Below are 14,903 nucleotides of genomic sequence, written 5' to 3' on the forward strand. Positions count from 1 at the left end.
AGATAATGACTACCAAAAGCACCTTGCTACCACAAAGGTTACCCCCACTAGCCCCTCAACCCTGGCCATCACTTCTGTAATTTATCCAGATGTAAACGAAATTGTATATTCTAATGAGATTCATTGGCCCAGACCTTCCCATCTTAGTGATTTATTAGAATATTGCTCAAAAGCCTATTTTTTAAAGTTCAACAGAATTCCTATGAGAGAACCATTGAGTGGAAAACAAATGGATCAGTGGAAATAGGGATCCATAATATTACTGCACATCAGCCCCGAGAATTTAAATATGAAATTGATGGGTTCCATAGTGAAGTAGATATGATGGTTATTCCTGGAATTTGTGCTATGTTACCTGAAAGAGGCCCTTATTGTTATTTGGTTACCCAATTAGTGAATAATCAAACGACTACCCAAAGAGTTTGTTCTGCTACTGGAAATTTTACCTGTATTGAGACATTCCAGTGACTGATAATGTGACTTGTACTTTATTGCAATACACTCCCTCTTATGCTATTGATATTAATGCCTCTCAGAAATATATGCAGGTCTACAACCAACAGATGTGGTATAGACCTACGCTGAGGGGAAATGTGCCAGAATATCGGTGGACTGTACTTAACACTACACTAGGGACTGTGAAGTTTACATTGCCTTTATCTAGTTTTCAGATCACCTCTACATATCCAAATTGTTCCCAAGGGGCTGCCATTAGATTAGCACAGCAGAGGGCCTGGGTTATTTCCTCTAGAAAGAAGAGGGATCTAGCAGGATCCTTGTGGGATGGGGCCAATTCTGCAGCTGCTGTTTGGAATATTTTTAAGACCCAGGAGCATGATGAGAAATTGGGCCAATTAGAGAAGGCCACTGGCCTGATTTCTGGGGCACAGCTGACACAAGTGCGAACCAGAGTGGGTGAGTTACATGTCATTTCCGCCCTTAGTTCTCTGACCCAGAATTTATTGAGAGAGATGGTACTGAATATCACTGAGGCTGGGAAGGCATTGCAGTGGGATCTAGCATGTTCGGAAATTCAGGATTTCCTGAATGACCAGCTGATGGCCATTCGGAATGATCTAGTGCACCAAGCTTGGCCCACTGCCCTTACAGACACGTCAGGAGTACCATCTGATCTGTGGCCATGGAGACATACTTGGACACTTTCTGGATGGAAGTGTGGACGTTCACAGTGCTCCTTCCAAGCATATGGACCGGTTAAGGGGGTGTGGGCTCCCACATACCAAATCCTGCCGGGTCCATGGGGAGGATGCATGTGGGATTGGGTGATTCACCAAGATATCTGGGAAGTCAGGCCACCTGATTCTCCTAATCGATTTTTGGTTAGTGCTCCTGGGATTACAGCTGATATTTGGATGGGATTAGGGAATTTATGGACATTTTGGCCGTTAGAACCACCACAGCTTCAGTGTATACGGAAACTGAAGCCAGGGGAAGTTGTCACTGTTTATGACAATATTTGCTGGGAGGGTAGAGGTCAAGGAACTACCCTTACAGGACACCCACTTTTTCAGGCTAATGATAGCTGTGTGTACGTTAATACCACCACATTACGAGATATACATATTAATCTTACTACTGCTGCAGGCACTCATATCATTTACTGGCCTGCAGATAGACTGTTACATGTAGCTCTTAGATTTCAGGTATATTTTAATTGGACTAGAATAGTACCTGATCGGTTTCAGAATTTGCTTTCATTGTTGCCAGAGGTTCGCAGAATCTCTGAGTTGCAAGGGCAAATTCACATGCTTCAGAATATATATCATGCTGAGCAGAATGCCTTTCATACAGCTTATAGAGTGTCTACTTTATGTACTAAGTTTGATGTATTGTGCTTTGTTACCAAAACTGTACGACAACCCCATTATTTTATTCCTATGGGGATGTTATTGTTTGTAGTGTTGTTAGTTGGTGTGGGATTATGTTGTTGTTGTTGTTGTTGTAAAGGACGTAATGATAGTAATACTACTTTTCATGTTCATGCTAATCATGCATTGTCATTGCATCCCATGAAAACCCCTAAGGTTGACATGTCTCCTGTAGACTCTGAAATCCATGGTTTAATGCAAATTGAGATTTGAGGTATTTGTTGTACTAGAAGTACAAAAGGGGGGAGTGTGGAGGCCAAGAATTAATTAATAAAGGTTTGAAGGGATCTTAATGTATGTTAGCTAATTAGCAGAAGTTAAGATGTGACCTGTATTCTGTAAGATATCTGGTACAAAGAGAATTGTGTGAAGAGTCGTTACGACCTTGTGAATTGCAGTCTTGTTTTCTGTTCTAGTATTGCAGACAAATAAGATAACGAATAGGCTTATGTATAAACAAATGCAAATGTTTACTTTTACTGTCTCCAGGTTTGCTAGCCACTGTCTGTTAAGAAGGTATAAAAATTGTTATGATTGTTTACTAATTGAGAGAGATCCGTCCAGGACAAGGGGCAACCCAGTTCCTGACACTCTCTCCCTCTTGTGTTCACTAGAGTATTTAATAAAGTATTTGTTTTTGCTGCACCCAAACAAAAAGCGAGAACTGAGTTTTTCTTCGACAGAGGCCCCAAGGAATTATAGACCTGTCAGCCTAACTTTGGTACCCAGAAAGATACTGAACAAGTTATTAAACAGTATGTAAGAATCTAGAGGAGATAATAGGGTAATAACGAATAGCACCATGGATTTGTCCAGAACAAACCATGCCAAACCAATCTAATTTCCTTCTTTGACAGGGTTACTTGCCTAGTGGATGGAGGCAGGCAGTATGATGATGATGTATATGAAGTTTAGTAAGGCTTTTGACACAGTCCCACAAGACATTCTCATAAGCAAACTAAGCCAGTCTGATCCAGATGAGATTACTATAAGGTGGGCGTCCAACTGATGGAAAGACCATACTCAAAGAGGAATTATCACTGACTTGCTAGCAAACTGGGAGGGTGTCTCAAGTGGGGTCCCCCAGGGGTGTGCCTGGTCCAGTACTAATCAATATTTTCATTAAGAACTTGGTTAACGGAAAAGAGAGGATGCTTGTAAAGTTTGTGGATGACACCAAGCTGGGAGGGGTTGCAAGCACTTTGGAGGACAGATTAGAATTCAAAATCAGCTTGCTAAATTGGAGAGTTGGTCTGAAGTCAACAAGATAAAATTCAGTCAAAACAAAAGTGACGTAACACACTTAGGGAAGGAAAAATGCATAAAAACAAAGTGGGGGATAACCGGCTAGGTGGCAGTACTGCAGAAAAGGATCTGGGGGTTATCATGGATCTCACACTGAATATGAATCAACAGTGTGATGCTGTTGTGAAAAAGGGAAATGCCATTCTGAATTGTGTTAGCTTGGAGCTCTGTGTCCAGTTGCAGGCACCATGCTTTAAGAAAGATGTGAACAAACTGGGGCCAGTCCAGAGGACAGCGACAAAAATGATCAGCAGTTTGGAAAACCTGACCTGTGAAGAAAGGTTGAACGAACTGGGCATGTTTCATCTTGAGAAGACATTGGGGGCACCTGTAACAGTCTTCAAATACGTTAAGGGCTGTTATACAGAGGATGGTGACAAATTGTTCTCCATGTCCCCTGGAGGTAGGACAAGAAGTAATGAGCTTAATCTGCAGCAAGGGAGATTTAAGTTAAATATTAGGAAAAAGTCTAAGGGTGGCTAAGCACTGGGACAGGTTACCTAGGGAAGTGGTGGACTCCCCATCATGGAGGTTTTAAAAAACAGGCTGGACAAACACTCAACAGGGACAGTCTAGGAATGCTTGGCCCTACCTCAGTGCAGGGGGTGGAGTAGATGACCTCTTGAGATCCCTTCCAGCCCTGCACTTCTGTGATTCCCTCTTCCCAGGTTCTGGGATCGAGGAGACCGAATCTCTGTCAAGGACATTTCCCTCTTTTGGGAGCACAAACGACCCACAGAATCTACTTCCTGTGGCCCCAGAACTAGAATGTTGGGGGAATCTAGCTCTGGGCTCTGGCCAGGTTGGTGGGGCCCATGGTGAACACAAAGGAATACCAGGTTCACATTGGGGCTCAGTGGAGAACACAGCAGATCCCGCCCACGCTCCTCCACCCCCACCCCATACACACTTTCTCAGATATAGTGGGGGCACTTGGCCCTCCAGCCCAAGAACCTTTGTAGAGAACGTACTCTGAGGAGCCGAAGGCACGGGGGTGTCCCATGCTTGGGATTAAACAGAGCCTTGGTCCCTGAGCCCCACCCCAGCTACAGAACGAGTCCCCTTCCTGCCCCCACGCCACCAGACCTTCAAGATGATTTGCAGCACCAGAAGGTTGGGCTCCTGATCCTCGCACACCAAGGCCTTCAGCATCTCATCCATGATTTTCAGAGTCTGCATGCAGAGCAGAGGAGAAACCAGAGCAAGTGGAGTTACCCAGCCAGGTGATGAACCAATGCCCTGGCGTGTGACACCCCCCCAGGTCATAGCAGCCCCTGGTATTACAGCTCACCCACTCACTTGTACCCGCAGGGGACCTACTACAAACTCCTCCTGGCAACAGGGCCCCACCTGTCTTTGCTCTCCCCAGAAAGCACACTGCACACAGTCTATCCCACTGGGAGAGTCGGACAGGACTCCACATTTGGAGGGCAGATTTCCAGCCAAGCTTCGGCTCCCCTGGCCTATGTGCACCTGAAGCAGCCGATCTCAGGCCTGTGCCCCCAGCCACGCATGGGGGATGAATGTGCTTGTGAAGGGAGTGTCTGTTCCCCACTAATTGTCAGTGCATGTGAATGATAAATGCCTACTACTGCTACCCTAGGAGGGAGTTACTCCTTTATCTGGGCCTGTGCTTTGGGGCCTGTGCTTTGGTGGTGCAGGTCCTGCGCTGAAGTCCTGTCGGGGAGCTGTGATCATTACACTCTTATGCCAGTGCCAGGTAACCTAGGGGACAGTACACGAGCGAGTGGCAGGATTCCCACTCGGTTTGGGACGGCTCAACATGGCCGGTTTGGGGCTTACTTTGGTGCAGAGAGCAGCCTCCACCTCCTCCTCCATGGTGTGTGCTGGAGGCAGGGAGAAGATGCTGGAGAAGCAGGTGGCGAGCAGGCTGGGTCGTGTCAGGACCAGCCACGGTAGCTTCATTTTGCTAAGAGAAGAGACACATGCGGATTTGGGGTCTGAGGCAGGACTGATGTGCTAATATTGCCCTCAGGCTCCCAGGACATGGAAACACCTGCGAGGGCTCCAGCTGGCAGGTGGCAGATGAGAACAGGCCGGGGGGGGGGGGTGGAAGGAGTTGGTGGTGCCTTCTCTCATACCAGCAGGCAGGGACTTAGTGTAGCCTGCAGCTGTCTGCTGTGACCCCACCAGCACTCACCGGCTGGGGCAGAGATCGCTGCGCTTCACCAAGAAACAACATCCTGCAAATGGCATGGACGGGAGACTAGAGCCTGCTGGCACCAAAGCGCCTCTGAACCCAGCGGCCACAGTGCAGAGGAGCCTGCCAGTCCTGCCCCACTGGGGGCAAGAGACCCTCCCACCACAGCCGTCTGCACTGCGGCTGCACAGTCCAGGCCAGCAGAGAGATGCTGCATCAGCCCGCAGCCGGGCAGAACCGAAGCAGGGATCTAAGCCCTGCCCCTGCCCATTGCTCTCAGCCTGCTGGACAGGGCACACAGCTGTGTGCAGGGGGGCAGGAAGGTGGGGACAGCCCAGACAGCATTAACCTCTTCACCCCCACTGCCAGAGCATGGCCCCAGCACATGCAATGAGGTGCCAGGTGACTACTTGAGCTGCCCCTGCAGGACAGAGCCGCGCCCCTCGTGGCAGGCGGCAGCCAGTGAGGAACAGCTACGCCCACTGCTGATGCAAATCCCGCCCTCTCTCACCCCCGCAGAGACGCGATCATGGCCAATGCCGTTGCCTGCCCCGTTGTCAGGAAGCCAGTGCGCAGTGGGGAGAGTTGCTCCAGCTCCTGCCCCACCTCTCCTTCCCATTCCTGGGGAACTAATTGAGCCAACAGCGAGAGCCCAGCTCCAGCCCGCAGCATCCATCACCTTCCAGACGCCTGATGGGCAGGCTTCTGGGAAGCTCAGAGCAGGGCACTAGCGGCACTGAGAGAGAGCCCCCCATGGCACAGGCAGTGCCAAGTGCCAGGGCTCAGCCTGCCCAGCCTCTCAGCCACTGGGAGTCGCTGAGCTGCCAGTGTGACGCAGCTGGCACTGACTCCAATCGCTCCGCTCCAGCAGCACCTAACTGCCCCTCTCCCCTCAGAGGGGACCGGTCCTGCCTTCCACGCCACCTCCACCATATCTTCATAAGGTCACGTGGAGAGGTCACCAGGCACCGAAGGATCCTCCACCACCTACCCACTGGTGCCAGTCCACATGCACCAGCACCATCATCTGGTGCCACATTTCCTGGGGGAATCAGAAAATGGGGGAGGAGCAGAGGGGGGAATGCCCTGGAAAACTGGCCATGCCAAGTGGCTGGCATGTCTGGCTGCATGTAGCACTGGCTGGGGCTGGGCCGGGCAGGCTGGGTACCTCAGCTTCATGATGGCGAGCATTGCTTGCTGACGCATCACGCCGGTCAGGGAGTCGACGGACTCGTGATCAATCAGCTCCTGAGGAGACAATGTGGGGAAATGCCAGCTGGGCTCCAAGCTCCTGCAAGGCTCCGACAGGGGAGCAAAGCGCAGGGCCTGCAACACGTGGGCTCAGCAGCCAGGTCGTCATACTGCAGGCTTGATGGTGTGCAGGGCTCCAGCCAGGGAGCGCAGTGCAGGGCCTGTGCTCAGTGTCCCAGTGTCACGCGCCAGTGCTCTGCAAAGACTCCATCAGCATTAGCACCCAAGGACTCCACCTGAGATCAGGCCCCCTTGTGCCCGGTGCTGCACACACACAGTGAGAGCCAGTCCCTGCCCCAGAGAGCTCACGAGCTAACTAGACGAGACAAGGCATGGGAAGGAAATTGAGGCACAGAGGGGGAAGTGACTTGCCCAAGGTCTTACTGCAGAACTGGGAGTAGAACCCCGGTGTGCTGAGCCCAGCCCACTGGACCACCCACCAGCCCACGCTGTCCCACGTTCAGGGAAGGGAGGTAAGCTCTGGAAAGCTTTCTGCAGCGCTGGAGAGCAAAGACTTTCCAAATCTACGGAGCAGATTTGTTGCTAGTTCCCTAGTGGGCACTGACTGCGGAGTGTTGGAGCTCTGGGCAGGGAGACTGGCATACACAGAGCGACCCGGTGACTTGGGAAGCTGGGTGCAAGGGAACAATCTACGTTTCAATACAGTTATATGTTTAGGAACAAAGACGGCAGGCCACACCCACAGCATGTGGGGCTCTAACCTGGGAAGCGGTGACTCTGGAAAAGACTTAGCAGTCATGGTAATCAGCTGCCCATGAGCGCCCAGTGCGAAGTTGGGGCCAAAAGGGTTAATGCCATCCCAGGATGTACAAACAGGGCAATCTCCAGTTGTTAGAGAGGTTATTTTCCCTCTGTATTTGGCACTGGTGCGACCGCTGCTAGGATCCTGTGTCCGGGTCCGGTGCCCACAATTCAAGGAGAATGTTGATAAATTGGAGGGGGGTCAGAGAACAGCCCCAAGAGTGACTGAAGGACTGGGAAACATGCCTGATAGTGAGAGACTCAAGGAGCTCAATCAGTTCAGCTTAACAAAGAGAAAGTGACAGGGTGACTTGATGACAGTCTGTAAGTACCTACAGGGGAAGCAAATACTGGATAATGGGCTCTTCAGTCTGACTCGATCCAATGATTGGCAGCTGAAGTTCGACAAATCTGCAAAGATCTCCAGGCCAGTCACTAAACCCGCCAAGTAACACAGCCCCAGTGTGTGTTTTACTCACCTTTATCTTCCCCACTAGCAGGGCTTTGTCCATAAAAGCAGGCAGGCTGCTGAGGGTGCTGATGGAATCCAAGAACTTGAGTTTCTTGGCCTCGTCCTACGCCCCGCAGAGATTAGACACAAACAGGAAGGTTAGCGTGGAAAGGAGCTGCCAGTGGGAGAGATGTCAGAAAGCTTCCCCCCAGTGCTGCTCAGGCTTTGATATCCCAAATGGCAGAAGGCCATTCATCTGGCAACAGGAGTGACTATCTGGGGAGGGCAGGGCAGGGCAGCTCTGTATGAAACCGGACCAGAGAGGGAGCAGATCTCACGGGGTAGGTGTCCAGAGAGGAACTGCAACATGGCAGCTAAGCAGCCAGACAGTGTTAGTAGGGGCTTGACAGAGTGGGAGGAACATCTGGGTGGGACACCCTGACACCCCAATATTCGCCACTGTCATGTCATTAGGATATGTTTTGTACAAAGTACATATTGTAAGGTATTGTAAAAGTCTTTATCTGCTAGACATTAATGTCTCGTTGGATTGTATGTGCTATCGCTGTATGTGCAGTTATGAAGTTCAGCTATGTATGTGTTCCTGAAACACGTTGTGAGGTTCAAAACAGCCTATCTGATACAACAGTAAAAATGCCAAACAATGGCTTCTTGAGGAAATGCACACAAACAGTATAGAAACCTCTTCGAGATAACGCTACACAGTGGGAACTGTTGGACCCAGGTCGCAGCAAAAGAGTTTTCCAGCAGGTGGGAAGAGGAGATAAAAGGGGAACAATGACATCGGGGGGACCTCACGCTCCCTGCAATAAGACACCTGGAAACACCTGAGGGACAAAGATTGAACTATGAGAAGTGATGGTCTCAGGCTGGAGAGAGATTCCTAACCTGTGTAAGAAAACCTGGGAAATCCAAGCTGCACAGCAAAGAATCTTAAGAATCTGCCAGCCTGAGAATTTGCTAGTGTAGATCCTATCTATCGAGTGTGGAAAGCTTAGTTTGCATGTTGTGTTTATTTACTAAGGTAATCTGCTTTGTTCTGTTTGCTATCTCTTAGAACCACTTAAAATCTACCTCTTGTAGTTAAGAATCTTATTTCTTGTTTGTACCATAACCCAGTGTGTACAATTAGTAACTGGGGGGAGGGGCAAAGAGTTGTGCATGCCTCTCTCCACATCAAGGGAGGAGGCAAATTTCATAAAACCTTTGGGTCTGTACTCCAAAGGAGGTGGGCACCAGAGTACTGGGACAAGCCCCTTCAGCTGAGTCTTCCCAGAGCTGATCTCAGGGTCTGTGTCTTTCTGCAGCTGGGCGTGGCCCTGCCTGAGTGTATGGCTGAAAGTGGCTTGTGAGCCGAGCCCAGGGCCGCCCACAGGATTCGGGGGGCTGGGGCAAAGCAATTTCAGGGGCCCCTTCCATAAAAAAATAGTTGCAATACTACAGTATCATGTATTTGGAAATGTAAAAAATAACCAGTGAAATACATTCAAAAATTAATTTTTAATAATTTGAAAATACACCTCTACCTCGATATAACGCTGTCCTGTGGAGCCAAAAAGTCTTACCGCATTATAGGTGAAACCGTATTATATCGAACTTGCTTTGATCCACTGGAGTGCGCAGCCCCACCCCCCGCAGAGCACTGCTTTACCGCGTTACATCCGAATTCGTGTTATATTGGGTAGTGTTATATCGGGGTAGAGGTATACACGAAATACATGATTTTAAAACATTCAATGCTTTAATGTGTGTGTCATAACTATAAAGGGAAGGGAACTGCCCTCCTGTGTACAATACTATAAAATCCCTCCTCGGCAGAGACACTAAAATCCTTTTACCTGTAAAGGGTTAAGAAGCTCAGGTAACCTGGCTGACACCTGACCCAAAGGACCAATAAGGAGACAACATACTTTCAAATCTTGGGGGCAGGGAGGAGGCTTTTGTTTGTGCCCTTTGTTTTGGTGGTGTTCGCTCTTTGGACTAAGAGGGACCGGACATCAATCCATGTTCTCCAAATCTTTCTGAACAAGTCTCTCATATTTCAAACTTGTAAGTAACAGCCAGGCAAGGCGTGTTAGGTTTAACTTTGTTTTCTCAACTTATAAATGTTCCTTTTTGCTAAGAGGATTTACCTCTGTTTGCTGTAATTTTGAACCTAAGGCTAGAGGGGGTTCCTCTGGGCTCTATGAATCTGATTACCCTGTAAAGTTATTTTCCATCCTGATTTTACAGAGATGAGTTTTACCTTTCTTTCTTTAATTAAAAGCCTTCTTTTTAAGAACCTGATTGATTTTTCCTTGTTTTAAGATCCAAGGGTATTGGATCGGTGTTCACCAGGGACTTGGTAAAGAAGTTTCTCAAGACTATCTAGGGAAGGGAGTTAGTATTTAGGAGTGGTGGCAGCAAAACCAGATCTAAGCTGGTAGTTAAGCTTAGAGGTGTTCATGCAGGTCCCCACATCTGTACCCTAAAGTTCAGAGTGGGGAAGGAACCTTGACAGTATGTATACATTTGCAATTACATAATGGGCTGTCGCTGGGTGATGGTGATGGTTGGTGCCAATGGGCCGGCGCTGCCTGGGGGTGGCGCTGCTGTTGCCCAGGGCTGGGTAGGGAGCTGGGCTCAGGGCTGGGGGCGTGTCAGGAGGGTGTCCAGCTCAGAGGGGCTTAACATGCTGCTTACTCCCACCTCCCCCCTCTCCCAGAGCCTCAGAGCGCGCCGCGTCCAGGAGCTTTCCTGGCCCCTGGACAGCACTGCAGCAGCCTGGCTCCATCGGGACCTGAGCTCACAGCCCCGCCCCCTTACCATGCAGCTCTGAGCAGGAGGTGCTCAGGCCATGCCTCCTTACCACGCAGCTCCGAGTGGGAGGAGCTCAGCCCCGCCCCCTTACCATGCAGCTCAAGCAGGAGGTGCTCAGGCCATGCCTCCTTACCATGTGGCTCTGAGCAGGAGGTGCTCAGGCCATGCCTCCTTACCATGCAGCTCAAGCGGGAGGCGCTCTGGCCCCACCCCCTTACCACGTGGCTCCAAGTGGGAGGAGCTCAGGCCCCGCCCAAGCCACGCTGCTTTAGCTCTGTCCAGGGCCACTCCTGGAGGCGGTGCGCTGAGGCGCCGGGGGATGGGGGCAGGCGGAGGGAGCCTCCGGCATTCTCGTGGGGGCCTCTGCGTGACCGGGGCCTGGGGCAAATTGCCCCACTTGTCCCCCCCCTCTGGGTGGCCCTACCCAAGACCAGCAAGACAAGGTAAAGGGGGCCCAGGCTGGCAGAACAGGTGGGCTCAGTGGTATCCCGATACATCAGGTGGCACCTCAAAGGGGCTGGAAATTGAAAGTAGACAAATTCAAACTGGAAATGTACGTTTTTAACTGAGAAAGTAATAGACCATTGGAACAACTGAGCAAGTGGCATGGTGGGTGACCTTTTGTAACTCAAGGCAGGACATTTTTAAGATGCTTTAGTTTAAACAGGAATTATTCGGGGGCTGGTCTCTGGCCTGTGTTATACAGGAGGTCACAGTGGTCCCATCTGGCCTTAGAATCCATGCATCTCCCAGAGAAGGGCGGATGGTGCATGTGGACAGGGCACTAGCTGACAGGTCAGAGGAGGGCTCTTAGTACCTGTTCATTGCTCGTGAGAAAGGCGTTGATGTACTCCAGGGCCTCTTTCTCCTCCCAGTCTATCCTCCTTAAGCAAGCGTTACAATAGGATGGTGAATCTGATCAAAGACAGAGCGGTGGTAATACCTGGGTCTGCCAAGCTGCAGGCTGGGTGACAGAGATCTTAGAGAAAACCCTTACCTCTCACTTCCGCCCCAGCAGGGGAGCAGCCCCGATGCACAGCAGGGTCTGGCACAGCGATTCCTGGATTCCTCACCTCTTTGCTGCCCAGCCCAGCAAAGATCCAGTCAGAGCCCTGGTTCTCAACAGCCACCCCACTTCCCCGCCCAGCATGCAGGCTCAGTCTGGGGACTTGGGGAGCGTCACATCTGGAAGGAGGGATGATGTCAGGCCATGAGTGGTGTCCCAACTCTCCAGGCCATTGCTGGAGGGGGCAGAGGGACTGGCAGTGAATTGCTCTGGTCCTCGTGTAGGCGAGGGAACAGTTGCCCAGTCTGTGTGAGAGATGGGGACCCAGAGCCTGCCCGTTCTGCTTGTTCTGACTGCCTCTCCTGCCACCAACAGCCAGCCAGAGCCATCGGGTGTAACCTGGGCAGGCACTGGGCTCCCATCGTCAACACTCCCCCCCAAATGCCCTGTGCTGGGACATGCAACAAAGGAGCCAGCAGATGGGGCTGCAACACCAGGGGGCATCTTATGCTCTGGCCGGTGCCCTGCAATCCTAGGCTTTAACAACCCACCCTGCACCAAGCAGCCCCTTCGACGGGTGGAAAATATCTTCCAACCCTGCAGCGTGACAGATCAGGGTGGGCGATTCAGTCAGTCTCCACCCCATGCTTCGGCTGCCGTTTCTAATGCCCCAATCAGCTCTAGAGGCTGCAGCTGCTGCCAGCAGGAGGGGCCATTCCCCCCTGCCGGGGTTTTCCTGTCTCTCCATCTCATGGCAGCCCAGAGCAGTACAAGGTCTATGGAGTCTTCTCCCCCCAGTGACACCCTAGTCCTGCCACCCAACCACCAGAGGGGCCAAGCCCCACCGCAATGCAGGGCCATGGCCCCGGCCATTTCTGCAGCCCCCTCTGCCCACCCAGGAGGCGCCACTCACCGGCACGGAAGGGCTGAGGCACACACAGCTCCTGCTTCCGCTGTGGGCTCTTTCGCCAACTCTTCCGTTGGGGAGGTTTCGTCTCCTCCCAGGCACGGATGGGCTTTGAGGGGCCCTTGGGGACTTCCTCAGCCATCCTGCAAGAAGCCAGGACAAGGCATTGCTTGTGAGTGACGAGAGGCGACTGCCCCGTTCAGCATCAGGGCCAGCCCAATTATTTCTGTTCCACCAGCGCCTACAGATGCCAGCTGAGATCAGGGCCCTGTTGCACCAGGCAGGGCCGGCTCCAGAGCCCAGCGGGGCAAGCACCCGCCTGGGGCGGCCCTTTCTCGGGGGGGCGGCAGGCTGGGCTGGCGGACCTGCCGCAGTCATGCCTGCGGCAGCTCAACCGGAGCCGCCGGACCAGCGAACCGCCCGCAGCTGCGGGAGGTCCAGCCAAGCCGCGCGACCAGCGGACCCTCCGCAGTCATGCCCGCGGGAGGTCCGCTGCTCCCGCGGCTCGGGGGCGCCTCCCGGGCATGATTGCTTGGGGCGGCCAAATTTGTAGAGCCGCCCCTGGCACCAGGTGCTGCAGACAATCCCTGGGCCACAGGGCTCAGACTCTAACTAGCCAAGGCAGCCAGCAGGGAAACAAGTGAAAGGATGTGCTCAAAGTCACCCAGCCAGTCAGCAGGACAGGCAGGATTAGAACCCAGGTCTCCTTATGCCCAGCCAGCACCCCATCCCGCAGGCCAAACGGCCTCCCTGGGTCACTCCCACCTCTCCTTCTGCTGGTTCACAAGCTGCACAGCAGACAGGCTGGATCCAGCCACTCAGGATTCTTCCTGCCCAGGGAAATTACCCTAATCCCTTCCCCCAGGAATATTGGGGCCATGGCAGTTCCCAGGTGGGCGAGGCCAGGGGGGTGGGGCAGCTGGGGCGGGCTCGTGAGCAGCAGGAATTGCTCACACCCCCCACCCCCGTGAAAGGGCAGGAGCAGAAGGTGGGAGAGCAGCAGGGAGCCTGGTACCTTCTCTTCCAACGTGCCCAACCTCAATTGCATTTATCCTGACCACCCCCTGCAGGGCAGGGCCTGGCTGCTACCCCCACTGAACAGACAGAGAACTGTGGCACAGAGGGAATAAGGGACTTGCCCAAGGCTATGCAGACTATCTCTGGCAGAGCTGGGAAATGGCCATGGGTCTCCTGGGTCCCAGGCTGGCACCTTCTCTTCCAACCTCCTGCCCCTTTGTCCCTGGTTCAGTGTGAGCTGTGAGAGCTCTCTGGGGCACAGGAGCTGGCTTGTGCCCAGATGGAACAACGTTGCTTGTTGCACAGATCTCACTTTTCCCGAACATTGAAAATGCTGCTAAAACCATACCAGGGCCCGCCAGGATCCCTGCAGCTGGTCATTGCAAAGTTGTGAACTGTTCCCTGGCCTCCCAGAGTGGGGCAGTGGGAGAGGGTGGGGCTGGCCCAAGGCCCTGCTGGATGGTGGCTCATGTGTATGGGGTCCCAGTGCTACAAAGCTGTGTGCCAGGGGCCACGCTTTCTGGGGGTTTCACGGCTCATCTCTCCAAGGCCTGTGTGGCAGCAGCCGCTGGAGAGCATCCCAGGCCTGATTCCCCCCATGATGAGTCTCCTAAATGGCCCCTGCTCTGGGGGGCTCCATTCCTCACTCAATGTCTCCTGCTGACTCTCCAGCAGCTGCACGGCAGGTGTCCTAATGCAGCCCTAGCCCTCTCCAGAGCTCAGGGGCACTGTCCTGGCATCGGACTGTCTTGGTAAATAGAACAATGGCTCCTGGCAACCTGAGAATGCCTGTTCCCCTGGCATCCTCAGTGCCATTCCCTATGGAAGTGATGGGGTCAGCAAAGGTGATGGAGGTGGTCAGGCCTAGCTCGCTATTTACATGCCAGGTGCAGGGGGCGAGGTGCAGAGCCAGGGAGGAGATTGGGGAGGCAGGAGTGGCACATTGTGATGTGGCGTGGGCGGGAACTAGCTCCCCACAGCTGAACGCTCCGCAACACTGGCGGATTCAGATCCAAACCTAGATCAGGCTCCAAATTCACAGCTGGCCCCTCCCCCCGATCCGGAGCAGCTGAGACTCCAGCGCTCTGTGGAAGAGACCAACAAACACCAGATCCTGGGGTGGGCTTCCCCCAGAGACAATCTCGTGCTGGGAAGGGAGATGCCCAGAGCCGGCAGCTCCACCACTCATGCTCGCAGCTGCCTGGGAATGAGCCAGGATCAGAGCTTCGGATAGCGCGCAAAGCTCGGATCAGCACCCCCAGGCCTGCGAGGGACCCGCACCGTCTGGGGGTGGTTGATTTCACCAGAGAGGGAGCTTCCCACAGACTCTCCAG

General features: G+C 52.6%; 1 protein-coding gene across 10 annotated transcripts in view; it reads right to left on the reverse strand.

Annotated features, from left to right (window-relative positions):
• Positions 1–14,903, reverse strand: part of LOC123369342 (maestro heat-like repeat-containing protein family member 7) — a 1,253,347-nt gene that overhangs the window by 1,237,699 nt on the left and 745 nt on the right. For 9 of the 10 annotated variants that reach the window (XM_045014828.1, XM_045014827.1, XM_045014829.1 and 6 more), the window contains exons 2-7: positions 12,559–12,695; positions 11,457–11,554; positions 7,848–7,943; positions 6,524–6,603; positions 4,998–5,124; positions 4,281–4,367 (exon numbers count right to left, since the gene is read on the reverse strand). In XM_045014828.1, coding sequence (XP_044870763.1) covers positions 4,281–4,367; positions 4,998–5,124; positions 6,524–6,603; positions 7,848–7,943; positions 11,457–11,554; positions 12,559–12,694 — 624 coding nt within the window. In that variant the 5' untranslated portion in view covers position 12,695. Of the gene's footprint in view, positions 1–4,280; positions 4,368–4,997; positions 5,125–6,523; positions 6,604–7,847; positions 7,944–11,456; positions 11,555–12,558; positions 12,696–14,216; positions 14,622–14,903 lie in introns of those variants that run through there. The other variant, XM_045014825.1, reaches the window with a different exon arrangement.

The sequence above is a fragment of the Mauremys mutica genome, chromosome 4 (assembly GCF_020497125.1).
Source record: "Mauremys mutica isolate MM-2020 ecotype Southern chromosome 4, ASM2049712v1, whole genome shotgun sequence".
Lineage (NCBI taxonomy): Eukaryota > Metazoa > Chordata > Testudines > Geoemydidae > Mauremys > Mauremys mutica.